The sequence below is a fragment of the Melospiza melodia genome, chromosome 6 (assembly GCF_035770615.1).
Source record: "Melospiza melodia melodia isolate bMelMel2 chromosome 6, bMelMel2.pri, whole genome shotgun sequence".
Taxonomy (NCBI): domain Eukaryota; kingdom Metazoa; phylum Chordata; class Aves; order Passeriformes; family Passerellidae; genus Melospiza; species Melospiza melodia.
The window spans coordinates 1,297,759-1,317,653 of NC_086199.1; the positions used below are offsets into that span (position 1 = coordinate 1,297,759).

The following is a 19,895-nucleotide window of genomic DNA, read 5'->3' on the forward strand; positions in this document are numbered from 1 at the left end:
AGGCAGCATTTAATTAAAAGCTGCATTTGGCAGCGATTTTGGTGGCCCTCAGAGAGGGGTTGCTCCACACTCAGAACAAATCACAGCACAGGAGTTGGCAGGGCACGGAGCAGAACCCAGCCTGCAGCTCCCAGGGATGGCAGGAGGTGCCAAATGAGCAGAATTCCCTATCAGTATCCTGAAAAAAACCCCCTATTTTGCTTTTGGACAGCTGTTGTTAAAAACACTGCATCAAACTGGAGAATGGGGGTTACAGGAAAGGTCACTCTGCTCTTAATGGGATGGAATTATGATCCTAGAAAGCCAATCCTGAGGGTTTCGGGGAGATTCAGCTTCTGCCTCACCCCTGGAAGTGTCCAAGGCCAAGCTGGACAGGGCTGGCATATGGAAGGTGTCCGTGCCCATGGCAGAGGTGGAATTAGCTGATTTTAATCTCTTCTGTCCCAAACCTGTGTGGGATTCTCTGATTTTTCCACAGAATTTCAGGCAGATTTTCACCCTCCCTGTGTGCTCCCCTCACCCTGCTCCCTTTCCCTGCTGGGCACTGGGGTTGTCCCAGGAAAATCCCACCAGGTGGGGGGGTGCAGGAGGGGCTTCAGGGCATCATTAGCACCCCCAAAAGTGGGGAGCTGAGAGGTCTCAGTTTGGTGCACATCGACCTGAAAAAGGAGTTAAAATGCTGCTGGAGACTGGGACAAACTGGGACAAACTGGGACAAACTGGGACAAACTGGTCTCCTGATATCCCCCCTGTCAGGGACACCTCCAGCCTGAAAACTGGGAATATTCCCTTTTGGATGGGGGAGTGAAAGCACTGAGATCATTCAAGCACAGAGATAAATGCCAAACCAGCTCCACAAGAGTTTTGTGATTTGGGGTTGAGAATCCTGCAGGGCCAAGGGGTGCAGACCTGGATGTTCCCAGCCCATCCTGCTGATGTTGGAATTCTCTGGACACAAAGGGACCAAATCTGGGTGGGCTGAGCTCCACAATGAGGGGCTGCCACAGACCCAAACAAGACACCTGCTGATCCCAATCATTGGTGATAAATCCTAGAATTTTAATTTGGATACTGCAATATTTAGATCCTAAATTAGCAATAAATCCGATCCAAATCATCCATATCATCACCATGTCCTGATGCTCAAACCTGAACTAAAATTGACATTTTCTGGATGACAGAACCAATGTGTCCCTCTCTTTTTGGGGTTCTCTATTTTTGGGGTGTTCATTCTTTAAAAATATTGAATATCTGAGCTAGATTTATGCACTTTTTTGAGATTTAAAGCACTGCAGTCCTTCCAGATCCTCATGACAAAAGCTTTGTTCTATATCACAGGGACTGACAAGCTATAAAATCTTTTACCCCTATAAATTACCCTATAAAAAGTTTTAATTTCCATGACACTGCAGTGTTTTACTGCAAAGATTCACTTCAATTCCCTCTCCTTAAATTTCACTTGGAGCTTTATATTCCTTCCTACTTACACTCCTAAATGGAAAATAAAATTTGCTCTGATGCAAGAGATGCTAAAAAAAAAAAAAGATAATTTAAGGCTCCAAGAGTTCTGACATTTATTTGTTATATTTGGTCAGAGCTTTACATTTATTTTATGATGAAACCTTTAAACACAACAATGTAAAAGGTGAAAAGCAGCCAAGGAGAGGAGCTTCCCTCTGGAATCTCCCTCCTCCACTCCTCTGGATTGCTGCTGCCAAATCCTTTGCATTTCCCTGCCCAAGGGTTTGATTCTTCCCTGATTTTCTAAAGCCCTTCCCAGGTCTCCAAAACCCCCTCAAATCCATCTCTCCTTCCCTTTCCCAGGGCATTTATTATTTTCAGACACTAAATCACTTCTCTCTCCTTCACCCTTCAGAATTCTTGGATTTATCTCAACTTCACCAGTGAAAAACTCAATCACTCTGATTTCCTGTGCCTGGCCTGGGCTCTGGGTGTTCCTGAGCTCTGCAATTCCTCTTTTCCCCGTTCCTGACACTTTGTTCCCATCAAACCTCCCAGACTCCCAGCCTGGAACACCTCCCACTGTCCCAGGGTGCCCCAGTGCCCAGCCTGGCCTTGGGCACTGCCAGGGATCCAGGGGCAGCCACAGCTGCTCTGGCAATCCCAGCCCAGCCAGGAATTCCCAATTCCCAATCTCCCACCCATCCCTGCCCTCTGGCACTGGGAGCCATTCCCTGGCTCCTGTCCCTCCATCCCTTGTCCCCAGTCCCTCTGCAGCTCTCCTGGAGCCCCTTCAGGCCCTGCCAGGGGCTCTGAGGTTTTCCTGAATCCTTCCCTTCTCCAGAGGAATATTCCCAGCTCTCTCACATCCCACTGGATTTCACATTTCCCTCTCCCTCAATTTTCCTCTAATTCCCATAGTTGGAATTGCTCTGCAATCCAACAGACCAAATAATTTCTCTCCTGCCAATGCCTCTCATGCGTGGAAAAAAAAACAAAGGGTCAGGATCAGGAATTCCCTGGAAATACAGGAAGAGGAACCCAATGTAGGGTTTTAGAAGAGCAGTTTGGGTTTGTACTGAAGGAATCTTCCAATGGCAGGTTGGACATTGGGGCTTGAAGCATCCTGGGATAGTGGTAGAGTCACCATCCCTCGAAGAGTTTAAAAAAAGACTGGATGTGGCACTTGGTGCCATGATCTAGCTGAGGTGTTAGAACATGGGTTGGACTCGATGATCTTAAAGGTCTCTTCCAACCTAGAATTTCTGTGATTCTGTGATTCTGTGAGGTGTGGAATAGGATAGGGGATGAATGTGATGGAACTGGTTGGGATGGGATGGGATGGGATTGAATGGAATAGGGTTGAATGAGATGACATTTAATGGGATGGGATTTAATGGGATGGCATTTAATGGGATGGCATTTAATGGGATGAGATTCAAGGTCACTTCCAACCCAAACCAGCCTGTGACTTTTTCTCAAAAATACATTTTCTCCCCTAGGAGAGCTAGAAGTGACAGAGGGCTCAGAGGAGAACCCTGCACTCAGGGCACGGCTCGTGACTCCCACATTCCCTGAGGACATTCCCAGCCTCACCCACAGCAGGATGTGCTGGCAGCAGCTGCTTTTTTGGGAGTGTTCCAGTTCCAAGCAGCTCCCAGTGTGCCTGGGAACTGCCCCTAAAGGTTCATCAGCACCTCCCTGTCAACCCCAGCAGGAAATGTGTGAAAAACCTGTCACAGCCCCCTGTGTGTCATGCTCCCGGATCATTCATTTCCCACAGAAAGTCCAGATATTTCCAAAAACCTCTAACACAGGGGCCCTAAGTAATTTCTCCCAGTGAATGATTTTATATTCCACTTGCTAATCTGAAATCAAAACCTGCTGGAATCACTCCCAGCATCTTTGGGAGGCTGGAAGGTGTTTTTTGAGTTCAAGCGCTATTAAGCTCCATGGTGCTCAAGGAAAGAAATTATCTGTCCATGAGCAGCCTCCAGAGCCGGGAAATGCCACAGAAAAGGGTCAATATTCCCAGTCTCCCTCCCAGCCCTGAATTCCCAGCTCCTGGAGGCGCCAGCCTTACCTGGAATGAGGTGGGGGGGTTGATGTTCACCCGGGCTTGGTTCCAGTGCTGTCCCTTATTCCCACTCGAGGACCACAAGGGGTTTTCTATGGCAGTCTGGCCTTTGAGCCTCAGGTAAACGTTCAAACTTCCTGGAAAACAGCAGGAGAACTGGAGTTGGGAAGGCTCTGCCTGGATCCTGCAGGACCCTCCTCACCCGTTTTCCATGGATTTGAGGCGTGGAAGTTTCTTGGTGTAAATTCAAAACCTTTTAAATTCAGGAAAGCTGGGAAGTGGTGATGAGAACTCCCAGCAGAGGGGAACTGAGCACCCACCCTGCAGCTCAGGCCAGGCATGAGAATTCCAGGGAAAACAGGCAAAAAGGAATTTTCTGTGGTTTAGAGCAAGAAATTTGCATTAGAACTCCTTATCCAGGGCAAAATCAGCAATTTGGTTGTTTTGTGCTGAATTCTTGCTTGTTAAACCTGCCTAGCTTTCCTCTGCCCATTGCTGAACTCTCAGAGTTCCCCAGAACCCAGCAGATCCATCTCAGGGAGAGACCTGACGCCATTGGGAATATCTCTGGAGGACAACAATATCCTCAACATCTTCTGAGTTCAAAAACCTCCAAAATCTTTCCCTGCGCAGGAAAAGCCCCCAGAGCTGCACCTTCGCCCACACACATTTTTGTCACCTTTGCCAGCACAGACATTTTTGACACCAGGATCACCTGTAGACATGAAGAGAACCAGATTCTCTTGGTTCACCAAAAAATAACAAATTTAATTTCTCTGGGCTCATTAATTCACAGGATTTGGGGAGTTTTGGTGCTATTTGCCACCGTGGTTGCCTGCTGGTGTGTGGGGCAGTGAGGTCTCTTTGTGCTCTGTAAATTCAGTGTGTTTCTCTTAATCTGAGACTTTCAGACTTTCAAATTCCCACAGGAGCAGCATTTTTTGGGATGCCTGGCACAGCAGATCACAAAAATTCCAAGGGAAGCTCCCAGATCTGAGGCAGCTGCACCTGCTCTGGAACAGTTCTTATTTCTAGAAACAGTTCTTATTTCTTATTTCTTATTTCTAAAAGTCAAACTTGGAGCCTTGGAAAACATCAGGCTGGAGATTGAATGGAGGAAATATTTCCCTGTTGGCCTTTGCACCAGAGTGAGAGAATAGGAGTGGAATGGAACTGGAATGGGACTGGAATGGGATTGGAATGGGATTGAAATGGGACTAGAATGGGACTGGAATGGGATTGGAATGGGATTCCTTTAACCCAGCCCAAGCGTTTGGACTGCTCAGCCTCATCCCTCCTCCAAATATTTATATGTTTATATGTATATGTATATGTATATTTATATTTATATTTATATTTATATTTATATTTATATTTATATTTATATTTATATTTATATTTATATTTATATTCACATTCATATTCATATTCACATTCATATCCATATCCATATTTAAATTTAGTTTTAGTTTTAGTTTTAGTTTTATTTAGTTTTAAAAATTTATTAATTTTTAAATTTATTTATATTTATTTTATATTTATTTATATTCATTTCCATATTTATATGTGCAGTGGTTTTGGTTTGTTAATTTGAGAGTTTTTTGTTGTTTTTTTCTTCATGAGTGTGGGAGGTTTAGTGTTGGTTAATTGCTAATTTATTTACTTTTGCTGTGAGGTAGGATTAGGAGAACAGTAAAGTAGGCTTAAAACTTTAAAAGGGTATAAAGAAAAATTCATTAATAGTAATTAAAAGGAGGAATAATAGGAAGTAGAATTAAACTTTTAGAATACTTTCTAACTTTTAGAATACAGAAACACTCTTTGACCCTTGATGTTTGTAATTTGTTCTTCATAATTCACCACAAATAAACAACCAGAATATGACCAGATACTGCAATTTCTAGATTTTCTCTCAGCACGGAGTGGCTGAATCCCTTCCCTCCAATAAAAAACCCAGCACAGAGCCAGGAGAATTCCAACCTGGAGCTGCATCCACCTTCCTGCAGCACAGAGACAAAAAAAAAAAGAATAACCTGAGTGCTCTTGTCTGCTCTGCTTAAAATCTGAGCTCTGCCTGGGGGCAGGGGGAGCTCGGACAAAGCAAGCACCAGAACTCTCTGGGAGGATGGGTTTGCCCTTGAAATAGAGATAAAAATACATCAAACCAGGTCACTTTGACATTGGAAAAACTCTTGGCACATTGGGAGCACCAAGAAACCCACAAAGGACTTCCAAATATTGGATTTTTGTTGTTTGGGCTTTATATTTTCCCACTTCTTTCTTTTTACGTACCGCAAAAAGAAATTAAATGTGGGTGTTGAAAGAGGCAGGATTAAAAATAAACTGGCAGGTACCCTTTGAAAATCCAAATTCCTGCTGTGTGCGAGCAAATTTGTCACGATTTTTCCACAGGAAACACATGAGGAATGCAGCTGCTCCCTGCCTGATCCTGATTCCAGTCAGGAATGCCTAAAACACTCACATATATTCCTTGAAAATCTGCATTCCTGTGGCTTTAAAGCAAATTTGCCATGAATTTTCCATGGGAAATGTATGAGGCATGCTGCAGATCCCTGCCTGATCCTGAATCCAGTCAGGAATACCTAAAGCACTCGCAGATATCCTTTTAAAATCTACATTCCTGCAGTTTGAACAAATTTTCCATGACTTTTCCATGGGAAATATATGAGGCATGCTGCTGCTCCCTGCCTGATCCTGATTCCAGTCAGGAATGCCAAAACCACTCAAACTTACTCCTTGAAAATCTGTATTCCTGCAGTTTGTGAGCAAATTCTCCATGGCTTTTCCACAAGAAATATATGAGGAGTGCTGCTGCCTGCCTGATCCTGAGTCCAGTCAGGAATGCCTAAAACACTCATAGATACTCCTTGAAACTCCACATTTCTGCAGCTTTTGAGCAAAATTTCCTTGACTTTTCAACAGGAAACACAAAAGGAAAGCTGCTGCTCCCTGCCTGATCCTGAATTTAGTCAGGAATACCTAAAATACTCACAGATATCCTTTTAAAATCTACATTCCAGCAGCTTTTGAACAAATTTTCCAGGACTTTTCCATGGGTAATAGATGAGGAGTGCTGCTGCTCCCTGCCTGATATGGAATCCAGTCAGGAATGCTGAAAACACACGTACTCCTTGAAAATCCAAATACCTGTGGCTTTACTGCAATTTTTTCCATATGTTTTCCATGGGAAATGCATGAGGAGTGCTGCTGCTCCTTGCCTGATCCTGAATCCATCAGGAATACCTAGAACACTCACAGATGTCCATTGAAAATTCATATTCCTGCAGTTTTTGAGCAAATTTTACATGAATTTTCCACAAGAAACACCTGAGGAATGCTGCTGCTCCTTGCCTGATCCTGATTCTACTCAGGAATGCCTAAAACATCCCATTAGGCTCAGGAAAAATCCTTGCTAATATCAACTTTTCCCTTGCAAGGCTCTAAAATCCCCATTCAGATCAATGGGATTCCCATGCAATTCCCTGCCCAAAACCTCACTCATGCAGGAAACACTTTCCAGCTGCAAGAGGGAAATTCGTCCTTCCTAAAACTCCCTGGTTAGTGGAAATCAGGATGTTGCCACAATTTGGATGCCCTCAAGCACCTCCCTGAGTTATGCCAGTCTCTCAGAGGAACTGGCACTCTTCCCATGCTTTTCCTCCAAACAAGAGGATTTTTTTCCAGCTATTTTTCCCAGAGGAATTGGCTTTCTCTCACCTATGTGCTGTCCATACATGTGATAGTAGAAGCTGAAGCAGTAGGCCGTGTTGGTGGCTCCGTAGGGATTTTTGGGAGCGACGCTGAAAACGGGACTGACGAGTCGGGCCTTCTCCCCCTCCAGCCTGGGCCGGGACGTCTCGATGTACATGTAAAAACCTGGGAAAACCAAAAGGGAAACCAGTGGGATGAGGCCCTCAACACCTGTGTGCATGTAAAAACCTGGGAAAACCCAAAGGGAAACCATTGGGATGAGGCCTTCAACACCTGAAATGTCTCAATGTACATGTAAAAACCTGGGAAAATCCAAAGGGAAAACAGTGGGATGAGGCCTTCAATATCTGAGATGTTTCAATATACATGTGAAAACCTGGAAAAATTCTAAGAGAAACCATTGGGATGAGGCCCTCAAAACCTGAGATGCCTTCATATACATGTAAGAACCTGGAAAAATCCAAAGGGAAATCAGTTGGATGAGGCCCTCAACACCTGAGATGTTTCAATATACACATAAAAACCTGTAAAAATCCAACAGGAAAACCATTGGGATGAGGCCTTCAACATCTATGTACATGTGAAAACTTGGGAAAATCCAAAGGGAAACCCTTAGGATGAGGCCCACAACACCCAACACAGAAGAAAATCCTTAGGACCTGACTTTCAGCACCTGGGACATCTCAATGTACATGTGAAAACCAGGAAAAATCCAAAGGCAAATCCTTAGGATGAGGCCTTCAACACCTGTGTACATTTGAAAACCTGGAAAAATCCAAAGGGAAATCATTGAGATGAGGCCTCCAACACCCAAGATGTCTCAATGTACATGTAAAAACCTGGGAAAATCCAAAGGGAAATCATTGGGATAAGGCCCTCAAAACTCAACACAGAAAGAAACCCTTAGCGTGAGACCCTCAACACCCGGGATGTCTCGATGTACATGGGAAAACCTGGAAAAATCAAAAGGGAAACCCTTAGGATGGGGCCTTCAAAACCAAACACAGAAGAAAATCCTTAGCATGAGGCCCTCAACACCTGGGACGTTTCAATGTACACATGAAAGCCTGGAGAATCCAAAAGAAAATAATTGGAATGAGGCCTTCAGCATCTGGGATGTCTCAATGTACACTGAAATATGTGGAAAACTCCAAAAGGAAATTATTGGGAGGAGGCCTTCAACATCCAAAACAGATGGAAATCCTTAGGATGAGGCCCTCAACACCTGGGACATCTTAATGTACACATAAAACCCTGAAAAAATCCAAAAAGGAATCCTTGGGATGAGGCCTTCTACATCCAACACAGACAAATGCAGGAAGACCTTGGAATTACCAAGCACCCTGATAAAGTTCTCGCTTCCTTCTCCAACCACGTCATTTTTGGGACTCATTTTTTCCTACATGAAGCCCCTGTGTTTCCAAAAGCTGCTCCAAAGCCCTGTTTTCCATGAAAACTAAAATCCAGGAAGCAGGCCAGTGCTGGAAAACATTTCCAAACTGATGAACCTTTGCACAAAGTCTGAGGGGGTTCAGCCTTCAGTCCTGAGGGGAATATTTGTCCCTGGAAACATGACTTGTAAAATAGAGGGAAAATATCATGATGGAAAGCTTTCAAGGAATATTTTCAAGTTGCCATGTCAATCCCAAAGAAGACAATATCCATTTATTTCATTCCTGGAAGTGCCAACCACAGAGATTTTATTGAATTAATCCAACCAAATGAATATGGTGCAGGATGAATTTTTCCCCTTGGAAGTGCACACAATAAAATAGCAGGAATTACTGCAGGTCTGGATAAATTCAACTCGATGTGTTGGACTTTTCAAATGCAAATCCCCACTGCAGTCAGGAGTGCATGTTAGCAGGGGCAGCAGATTGAAAATTGCACATTTGAAAAATAGCTAGAGCAAAAATGGGGCAAAATCTCCTCACTAAGAGAGCCCAAGGGAGAATTTAAATTATGTAAAGCAGGAGAATGTTTTAAGATGAGCCAGATTGCCCCAGTAGAGTTTAATGTGAAGGGAATCACTTTGAAAATGGCACAATAAAAATGAGGCAAGGTGGGAATGGCACCATCAGGGGTTGTGTTTTGGGACCTGTCACTCCTCAGCACCGGTAATTCCTTCTGGTAGTCCTTGAAGGATCTTGGTCTGGACTCAGAGCCCCTGGCAGGGCCTGAAGGGGCTCCAGGAGAGCTGCAGAGGGACTGGGGACAAGGGATGGAGGGACAGGAGCCAGGGAATGGCTCCCAGTGCCAGAGGGCAGGGATGGATGGGAGATTGGGAATTGCTGGCTGGGTTGGAATTGCCAGAGCAGCTGTGGCTGCCCCTGGACCCCTGGCAGTGCCCAAGGCCAGGCTGGACACTGGGGCTTGGAGCAGCCTGGGACAGTGGAGAAAGTTTTTCATGGAAAGAGTGACAAAGTTCTAGAATGTTCTGCCCAGGGAGGTGTGGAGTCCCCATCCCTGGGTGTGTTTAACAAAGCCTGGATGTGGCACTGGGTGCCAGGGTTGAGTTGAGATGCTGGGGCTGGGTTGGACTCAATGATCTCGAAGGTCTCTCCCAACCTTGTGATTCTGTGATTCTGTGTCCCTGCCATGGCAGGGGTTGGACAAAATGAACTTTAATCCTTTCCTATCCCAATCCATCTGGGATTCCATGAGCAGGAAATGGCTGAAGTGCCTGTTCTGGACAGTTCCCTTATCCCACATTCCTCACTGCTGGATCTTACCCTCCTTGGAGCCGGTGCGGTCGGCGTTGGGCCCCGTGTTGGGCGTGTATTTCGTGTCCCTCGTGGCAGTGCTTTGTTTTGTCCAGTCAAAGTTGTCGGTGTCGTCTTGAGTGAAAAGGCAAATGTTCCCATCCTCAAAGCCACAGTGGAACTCTCCTGCCAAAACAAATAACAGGAATTTACTGGCCAAGGTTTGCCATCCGATCCTTATTTTTCAAACTCCTTGTCAATTATCCACAGTTTTCTTTAGCAGCAAGCTCAACAAAAAAAAAAAAAAAAAAAAAAAAAAAAAAAAAAAAAAATCAGGGTCATCGATTTGTGCTGCTGAAATTGAAATTATATATATATCTTTTTGTAGAGCTCCTCGCCATCTCCCCATCTATTCAGATTTATACAGTGGTTTTTAGAGGTGTTGTCTCTTTTCATATTTCTAAAAAGCTGGGGAGAACAGAATCATTCTGATAAAACATTAAATATGGGGAGGGAAATGTGGGAAGTGGATTAATGTGGTTTAGGAATAAGAGACAGCAGTTTTTCAAATTGTAAACATTATCTCCAAGTGGCATCTCCTAAATTATCCTCTGTTTCAATAGGGATGGAAAAGGAAGTGGCTAAAATGAGGCAAAGGAGCTTTGGGATAGACATGAAGGAAATGTCTAAAAATCAGGACACTGCAGGACAGTGGAGGGATATGGAGGGATACCAGGAGGAGAATTGAGTCCCCATCACCAGATTATCATAACAAATTCCTGGGAGGAATATCTGAATCCATATGGGAAGGAGAGATGACTGTATCATGTCCTGGACACATCTCCTGGATTTTCACTGAGATTTCTGTGATGTATTTGAAGAAAGTGGTAAACACGTAGGTCTAAAGAATAAAAATTGCCAAGAATCCCAAGGAGGATTCTTGGGATCCTCTTCTGCACGGAACTCTGAGAGCCCAGTGATCTGCCCTGCTGGGTGATGACGGGATGAGAAATTCCTCCTGTAATTTAAGAACCAAAACAAAGCCCAGCTTGGAGGTTCAGCTCTCACTCAGAGCATTACAAGGCCCCGTGGAGTAGAGCGTGCAAAAGCTGAATTTCACTGCATGAACAATTCCTGCTGAGTTTACTCTTTCTGCAAAGTCCATTGATTTATCTGAGAAAAGAAGGAAATCTCCCTTCTCCAGGGAGAAGGCAGCTGCCTGCACACGGTGTCAGCTTGGAGGGGTGCAATTTATATTCATTGCTAGGAGAAACTCCAACCCCCGGTATCGGGGGATTGTTCATCCCTGTTAAACTGAGAAGGTGGATAAATGTTTGCAGGTTTGGGCTTTTGGGGAGCTCTAAATCCACTTAAGCCACTGGAGCTTCCGTGTTAATCAGTGAGGAGAGAGGGACCTGGAGCTTAGTGCTGCAACACTCAGGTGATGCTGCAGGCTCAGAAATAAGCTTGGAAATTTCACTTCAAACCTCTGAATGGACTCAGAGTGATTTCCAAATATTCCTGGTTCTCCTTCTGCCTTTAGAAAGAACAACACAAAGCCAAAGGGGTCCAGGGGGGAGCAGGGAGGAGACTGGGAGGATCCTGCACCTCTGCTCAGCCCTGGGCACATCTGGAGTGCTGTGTCCAGCTCTGGGATCAGCAGGAGAGGAGGGACCTGGAGCTCCTGGATCTGGTCCAGGGGAGGGATGTGAGGATGAGGAAGGGCTGGAGCATCTCCATGGCCAGGAAAGGCTGAGGGAGCTGGGGCTGCTCAGCCTGGAGAGGAGAGGGGCCTCAGTCCTGGGTGTCCCCCCTGTCTGTCCTGTCAGTCCCGCTCTGTCCCTGTGTCCCCCTGTCTGTCCCTGTCTATCCCTGGCTGTCCCTGTCTGTCCCTGTGTCCCCCTGTCTGCCCCTGTGTGCAGAGGCCAGAGCAGGCCCAGGCTGTGCTCCAGGCCCAGCAATGGCCCCAGAGCCAGGGGCAGGGATTGATCCCAGGAGTTCCCGGGCACAGGAGGCAGAACTCCTGCCCTGGGCAGTGCCCAGCCCTGAGCAGAGGCCAGAGAGGGGCTGGAGTCTCCTCCCTGGGATATTCCAGAGCCACATGGACACAATCCTGTGCCCTGGGCAGGGACTGGCACCAGTGACCCTCTGTGGTCCCTTCCAGCCTGATCCATCCTGGGATTCTGTGCCCCTCCAGGACCATCAGTGTAAAACACAATCCTGTAAAACCAGGTTAGAACTGGAATGCAGTTCCCAGAAACTTCCTTGGCTCTCGAGCAGACTGGCTTGGGTTCCCAGAAAATCCATCAACATCACCACATCCCCCAGGAGAATTCATTCCCAGAGCACAGCTCCTTCACTGCTGACCTGAGCAGGATGTGGGATTCTGGTTATCCCCGGGAACTCAGCATGGTGGGAGCTGCTCTGGGCACCAGGGAGGGAATTCTGCCTGGGAGGGGCTGGGCTGGGATTGCCAGAGCAGCTGTGGCTGCCCCTGGATCCCTGGCAGTGCCCAAGGCCAGGCTGGACACTGGGGCTTGGAGAATCCTGGGACAGTGGGAGGTGTGGGATGGGATGGGATTCAGGTCCCACCAACCCAAACCAGTCCCTGATCCTTTGAGATGGTTCCATGATTGCACCCAAACCCTTCAGGAGAGACATTGACTGATCGTCATCTCCTCTTTATCCCAAGACTGGGAAAGGAATTCCAAGACCCCGCCAAGGCTCTTGAAATGATCCAGGACTCAATCAAAGCTCTCTGAACAAAGTGCCAGCTGTGCCTCTCCAAGAATTCTTTTTACACCACCTGAGCTCCACATTCTCTTGGTTTACCCCACATTTTGTGGATTTTGCTTCCACCTCCACTTCTGCATCTTCCTGCAACACAGAAGTTGCTGCTTCTACACAAAGGGATGAAATCAAAAGGCAAAATTGGAGAGAAGGAGAAAAGTTTTCATTTCCAGATCCAGTCCTGGAGCAAAGTGAACAAAAGAAAGAATTTTCAGCCATTCAGCACTTTCCGCACTGCCCCTCCAGTGCCTTAAAATCTGCATAAATGTCTTCTGCCCTCAGAGCTTCATTAAGAAATTCCATATCAGCAGAACAAAAGATTTTTTTCCTGAGGTGAAGAAAAAAAATAAGATAAATATTCAAGCCATGTGGGGAAAAAAAAAGAAGAGTCGAAGTTTGCCATTTATTTAATAGTCAAACATTGATTTCATGTGGAATACCTTGGAAAAGGTTAGTGCTAAATGTTCTTGGCACTGAACACTCCTTAAAAAATGACAGAAGAAGAAAAATGGGAAAAAGCTCCTCAGGCTTTGCTCCGTACTTTTGTAGGAGCATTTAAACAGATTGGGATGCTCTGGAGCTGTTAATTGCTGAGCAGGAGGGCAGGAGGAACGAGCAGCTCTTCCACAGGTGCTCCAGCCATGGCCCTAACGATGGTGCTAATTAACATTAATGAGAGTGGTGGTTTTTGTCAGGGCACATGGCTGCTCTGGAAGTGGATTCAGGTCATTAATAATTTCCTTGCCAATTAGAGCAAAAGCTGAAGCTGTTCTGGAGGTGAGACCCTTCATTGTAGCAGAGATTTGTGTCATCCATTCCCATAAAATCCAAGCTGGATGTGACTCCCGAACATCTCCTCTCTTCTGTTATTCAGGGGTGACCTCTAATTGTACAAATTGATCTAAAATCCTTCTGGTTTACATTAAATGGTTTCTGTTAGGTGGTAAAAAATGAAGTGGAGAAGTGAGGCTCCACCTCAGAGTTGAAATCTTTTGATGCTTTTTGTGGGGATTGCATCAAAAGGCAGGATTTAGGGGATGGGATTATTCCAGAATTGAAGCAGGAAGAGCATGACTTCAGTTTCCAGTCAGGAATCTTGTCCTGGTTGGATACAGCTCCTCGTCTTTGTTCACATAAATAAAACCAGAAATCTGCCCAACGGGTTTAGGGACAACAGGGATTTTATAGGAAGCGCAGACAAGGGAACTGGGGAAGGATCTGGAGCCCCAGGAGGAGCTGAGGGAGCTGGGAAGGCACTGCAGAATCCCTGAGGAGCTGGGCAGGGGCTGCAGAATCCCTGAGGAGCTGGGCAGGGGCTGCAGAATCCCTGAGGAGCTGGGAAGGGGCTGCAGAATCCCTGAGGAGCTGGGCAGGGGCTGCAGAATCCCTGAGGAGCTGGGCAGGGGCTGCAGAATCCCTGAGGAGCTGGGCAGGGGCTGCAGAATCCCTGAGGAGCTGGGCAGGGCTCACCTGGAGCAAAGGAGGCTCAGGGGCCCCTGTGGCTCTGCACAGCTCCTGCCAGGAGGGGACACAGGGACAGGAGGAGAGGGAACGGCCTCAGGCTGGGCCAGGAGAGGCTTAAATTGGATATCAGGGAAAATTCCTTCATGGAAAGGGGGCTCAGGCCTTGGCAATGTCCACGGAGGGTTGCAGTGCCCATCCCTGAGGGATTCCAAGCCATGTGGAGGTGGCACTTGGGGCCATGGGGGGCAGTGGTGGCCTTGGGGAATAGGGATGGGATACAGACCGGGATTTCTTTCCTACCAAGGGATTCCAGTCAAAAAGTCCTCAGGGAAAACAAACAAAGCAGAATTCTACCGTGGCTTTGGGCACCTGAAAGGAGTGGCCCTGGGGACCCTGCAGCTTTGGTGGAAAAACTTTCCAGTCCTTCCCTTGAGCCAACACATTCCTTATTCCCATTTGGATGACACCCACATTCCATCATGATCCTACAAGACTCTTGGAAAATTAGTTCGAGATCTTAAAATCCTAGAGGAGCATGAAGCACTTGGGATTGTATTTTTCTTCCCATCAGAGACTAGATTTAATATATTAATTAGCAAGAGTCTCATTCCCTGCTCGTTAAGGCTCCATGGGAGAGGTTCCTGCAGCTCCCGGCAGTTTTGAGCTAAGCCCTGCTTAATTATTAACATGTTGGACAAGATCTTCTGCAAATAAGTTTAAAATTTACACAAAGGCTTGAAGTTGAGTCTGAGGGATGGAGCAGGGCCTGCTCCTTGCCTGATGACTCCACCTTGCAGCAGGAAAAATGGGAGATTGGACCTCATTCCTTATGTAGGGAATAATTTGGGATGTGTTATTAAAAACAAAAATATGTTGTGACAGAAAAAATGGATTTGTTGGGGTTTGGGAGAACATGATGGAATAGGGAGATGTGGGACTGTGGGAACAGGGTGGTTTTACTGGGATGTGCCAAATCTCCAGCCCAGTCTCCTGCCTGGATGTTTGCAGGGATTTGGTGCCCATGGAAAAGTGGAAGAACAAAGTGTGACTTTGACATTTCCAGCCTGGGACACCCCTGTGTCAGAGTTTGCATTCCCAGTCATGCCTGAGTGTCCCGAGAATTTGGGGAGGACCAAGATCCTCTTGGGCTCTCCCCATTTCTCTGTGCAATGATTCTGTGATTCCTGGATCTCTGTGGGGAAGGACTTCCTTCTTTTTGGTTTCCATCTGCCCTAAAAAACACGGAAATAACTCAAGAACCACAAGGAAGGCTCTGGGGAGACCTTAGAGAACCTTCCAGAGCCTGAAGGGGCATCAGGAGAGCTGGAGAAGGACTGGGGACAAGGCATGGGGGAACAGGACGCAGGGAATGGCTTGAAGAGGAAGGAGGGTGGATTTAGGTGGGATATTGGGAATTCCTGGCTGGGCTGGAGTTGCCAGAGCAGCTGAGGCTGCCCCTGGATCCCTGGAGGGGTCCTAGGCCAGGTTGGACATTGGAGTTTGGAACAGCCTGGGACAGCGGGAGGTGTCCCTGCCCTTCCATGATTCCCCAAGGCATCCCCAACAGCTCCTGAGCTGCTCCACCACAGCTGGATCTGAACTTCAACCCATGAATATTTTCCTTTGGATGAACTCTCTGGGGCAATGAGAGAGATGAGCTGGAGCTGTGATTGTCCTTCCTTTATCCTTGCTGGAACAAGAGGAATCCCAAATGACACCTTCAGGTGGTTTCTGCTACACATGGGCTGCAACTGGAAGTAAAATACTTCAAATTTAATTTTCAACTGGAAGTAAAATACTTCAAATTCAATTTTCAACTGAAAGAAAAATACTTCAAATTTACTTTTCAACTGGAAGAAAAATACTTCAAATTTACTTTTGAACTGTGACAGACAACCAATGCAAGGAGTGTTCTTCATGGCATGGGAGATAAAATAATAAATACTTCCAATTTACTTTTCAACTGGGAGTAAAATACTTCAAATTTACTTTTCAGCTATGAGGGACAGCCAATGCAAAGACTGTTCTTCACGGCATGGAAGATGAAATAATAAATATTTTAAATACTTACGGAGATGTGGATTAACCGGAGCTGGAAAACAGAGGGAAAATAAAATTATTGCAAAGAAAAATTTCTGATTCATCAATATTCCGATTATCCTAAATTTCCCCTTGCTGAATATTGAAATTCATCTACTTTCCACCTTAAGAGGCTGGAAGAGAATGAAATCCAAACCTTCACAATGTCCACAATATCCTAAGCCTGGGAATGGTTTCCCAGGTTAATCCAGAGGAATCTGTGCAAAGCTAAAACTTGGCAATGGGATTGAAGGAGGGATCATTCTGTGGGTCTGTTTGCAGAAGGAGAATTTTGATGATGGATGATTTAGGAAAAGACCCCTCTGCCAGAGCCCCACACACGTGCGAAGCAGAAGGAGTCTGAACTCAGGGCTGGAATTGAATTTTAACCACAGAAAATCCAAAATTAAATTTAATCTCCAATTAACGGGGACATCTGACAATGCCAGAGCATCACTCCAGGTTTTCCTGCTGCCCTTCCTTGCTTTAAACCCAGCCTAAGATTCAGCAAAATCCCAAATTCAATCTAGATTTTCCACACCAGCTCTGAATCAGCCCCACTTTACCTGAAACACGAGCAGTGATTTGCTCCAGTGTCATCTCCCCGAGAAACTCAATCTTTACATCTTTTACCTACAAATTACCCCTGATTCTCAAAAAAAACCTCAATTTTACAGGATCCTTGAGTGATTGAACCTGGAATTAGCTGCACTCGCTGGCAGCTGCATTGACTGAGGCTTGATTTGTAACTAAATGCAGGGCTTTGGATGGAAAATCTCATCAGGTGTCACCTCGAGTCACACGGTTTGGATTGTTCCCAGCAGAGCAAAACCAACGCTCTGTGTCACACCCAGGCACAAAAGCAGACAAGAAAATGAAGGTGGTTAAGCTGAATTTATTCAGCATCATAAACCTGGGGGGAAAAAGCCCTCCAAAACAACCAGAAAAAAACCCACAAAAATCCCAATTTTGGAGCAGCGCAGCTGCAGGACAACGTGTAAAGGAGGTTGAGGGATCCTGGAGCAGTTTGGGATGGGAATGGGATGGGTTTAGGGGAAGTTTTTTATCATTTTGGTGATAATTTTGTGGCAGGAAGATGGTGGTAAACAAGGAATTATGGAAGTGTCACATTTAGGGATCCTTCAACCTCCTCTTTAAGGTCCTTCTTGCTCATTCATTGCAATTTTTAAAGCACAAAAACAAACAAACAAAAAGAAATTCAATTATTCATTAAATAAACACCCAAAAAATAGGAATTTGGATGGATTTAACAGAGGATTGAATTTCTGGGTAAATAGGATGTATGGATATTGTGGTTTTCTTTTTAAATGTAAGTGGATTAATCTTTGTCAGAGTGACCTTTTAGAGGGAAATTTATAGAGCCCTTCCATTATTCCTTATATAAATTTATAGATTATATAATCTTGCAAAGGACTACAAACAGTCGCTGTTTTTTTAAAGACAATAATTCACATTAAAATAAAAACTGCTCATTCTGGGGGAAAAAACCAACTTTGTTTGCAGATTTTTCTTCAAAACTCATCCTTCAAAACACGAATCAACTCTAAATATGCTGTTTGATGAAGCTGGCATTCATTTATTCAATTTTTTTCTTATTTCCCACAGAAAAATTGGATGGGATTTTGGGGTTTGGCTGTTCAGAATTGTTTTGTTTGGCTGATTTTGTTGTTATGAGAGGTAAAGATTTTCCTCTCTCCCAGTTTCTCCCCTTCCTTTTGGGATGACCACACTCATGACACGGGAAAATTATAAAGCCCTTCCATTATTTGTTATATAAATTTATAGGTTTTATAATCTTGCATAGGAGCACAGTCACTTTTTTTAAAGACAATAATTCACATTAAAATAAAAACTGTTTGTCCTGGGAAAAAAAAAAATAAAACCTTTGTAGATTTTTCTTCAAAACTCATCAAGGATCAACTTGAAATCTCCAATTTCATGAAGTTGGTATTAATTTATTCCAACTTTTCTTAATTTCCCACAGGAAAAATGGATGGGATTTTGGGGTTTGGCTGTTCAGAATTATTTTGGTTGGGCATTTTTGTTGCTGTGAGAGGCTGCGATTTTCCTCTCTTCCCATTTCTCCCCTTCCCTTTGGTGACCACACTCACGAGCGTGCTCCTGACATTATCCCAAGGCTGGGAACAGCGACGCCATTCCAGATGACCCAGAGCATTCCCAACCTCCTTTTCCTTGGGTCTGGGGTCCTCACCGCTGTATTTGATGACCCGGATGGTGGAGTCCCCCTCCCCAAACCGGGTGATGGGCGTCAGGCGGACCTCGTAGGCCTCGGGCTTGATGAGCTCCGTCAGGTTGTAGGTGATCAATTCCCCCTTCTGGATGTTCCCGTTCACCGTGATCTCCTGCTCCCACCAGCGCTGCTGGCCGGCCTGCAATCCAAAAAACCCAAAAGTCAGACATTTTGGGATTTGGTTTCACCTTAGAAAGCAGAGGAGACCTGGGAAGCCTTCAAAATTCCAGAAGAATCAACGAGGAATACAACACAGAATTCAACAAGGGGTGAACTTCTTGAACTGTCCCACCATGGAGTGTTTCTGTAACAAACCACACCAAAAAATTGGGAATGTTTCTTCCAGAGGTCCAATGGCCCACTTGGATGTGTTTTGGGGCAGGAGTTCCCCCAGTTCCTGAGGATTTGGGATGCTCATCAGGCAGGGACTACACAGCCAAGGAGCAAGGGCCAGTTTGTGGTGATAAAGTTTTAAAAAATAAATAAAATTAAGATTTTAAAGCCAAGTTTTATGTCATTATGTCAATGATATCTATGAACACTGTAGGACAAATATTAAAATATTCCCTATTCCACCTCATCTTTGGATAAGGAACCACAGAAACAGAGATTTCCCAAAGAATTTCAATAATTAACAAGGAAAATTTGCAATTACCCAAAACAGACATTAATTCCTATCAAATTCAGCCTCTGCTTTGAATTCTTGCCCTTCTTTCCAGAAGCAATAAAATCTCCATCATTTTCTCCTTTCAGAAAGGAAAACAATTACATTTTTCCTTTCAGGATTATCCCTCCAAAACCAGGGTTGGATATTGATATTTCTCCATAGGAAACAACACAGATTTTGACTTTTTTTTTCCCTCGCAATCAACACTAGCTCTGGTCTAATCCTTATTTTTCACCATGGAAACCAGAGGAAAAAAAAAATCCAAAACAACAGAAAATTTTCTCTCTGTTGGATGGAAAATAACCCTCATTTTCTAGCTCTGCGGTGGAATAAATAAATATATTAAAATAAGTAAATAAATAAATAAATAAAGCTACAGATATATAGATTATCCAAAAATAAAATATACAAATAAAAACAAATATAAAAATATGCAATAAATGTATAAATACATCAAAATACAAACATATAAAAGCAAATACATAAATAATAAATATATAAATATATTGATGTGATCTGCCACACCCAGCTTTGGTTTTCTCACTTGTAAAACCAATCCAGCATTAGAAATGGAGCTATAATCCCAGAAGCTGCTTCCTAAACTTTGGGAACACCAACAGCCTGGGATGAAAAATATGAAAATAATTGAAA

The 19,895-nt window shown here is 44.8% G+C and overlaps 1 protein-coding gene across 2 annotated transcripts in view; it reads right to left on the minus strand.

Annotated features, from left to right (window-relative positions):
• The window catches only part of MDGA2 (MAM domain containing glycosylphosphatidylinositol anchor 2), a 203,449-nt gene that overhangs the window by 8,387 nt on the left and 175,167 nt on the right, over positions 1-19,895 (minus strand). For both annotated transcript variants that reach the window (XM_063159579.1, XM_063159580.1), the window contains 5 exons: positions 18,539-18,716; positions 16,298-16,318; positions 10,003-10,158; positions 7,277-7,435; positions 3,545-3,675 (listed from right to left, as the gene is read on the minus strand). In XM_063159579.1, coding sequence (XP_063015649.1) covers positions 3,545-3,675; positions 7,277-7,435; positions 10,003-10,158; positions 16,298-16,318; positions 18,539-18,716 — 645 coding nt within the window. The remainder of the gene's footprint in view (positions 1-3,544; positions 3,676-7,276; positions 7,436-10,002; positions 10,159-16,297; positions 16,319-18,538; positions 18,717-19,895) is intronic.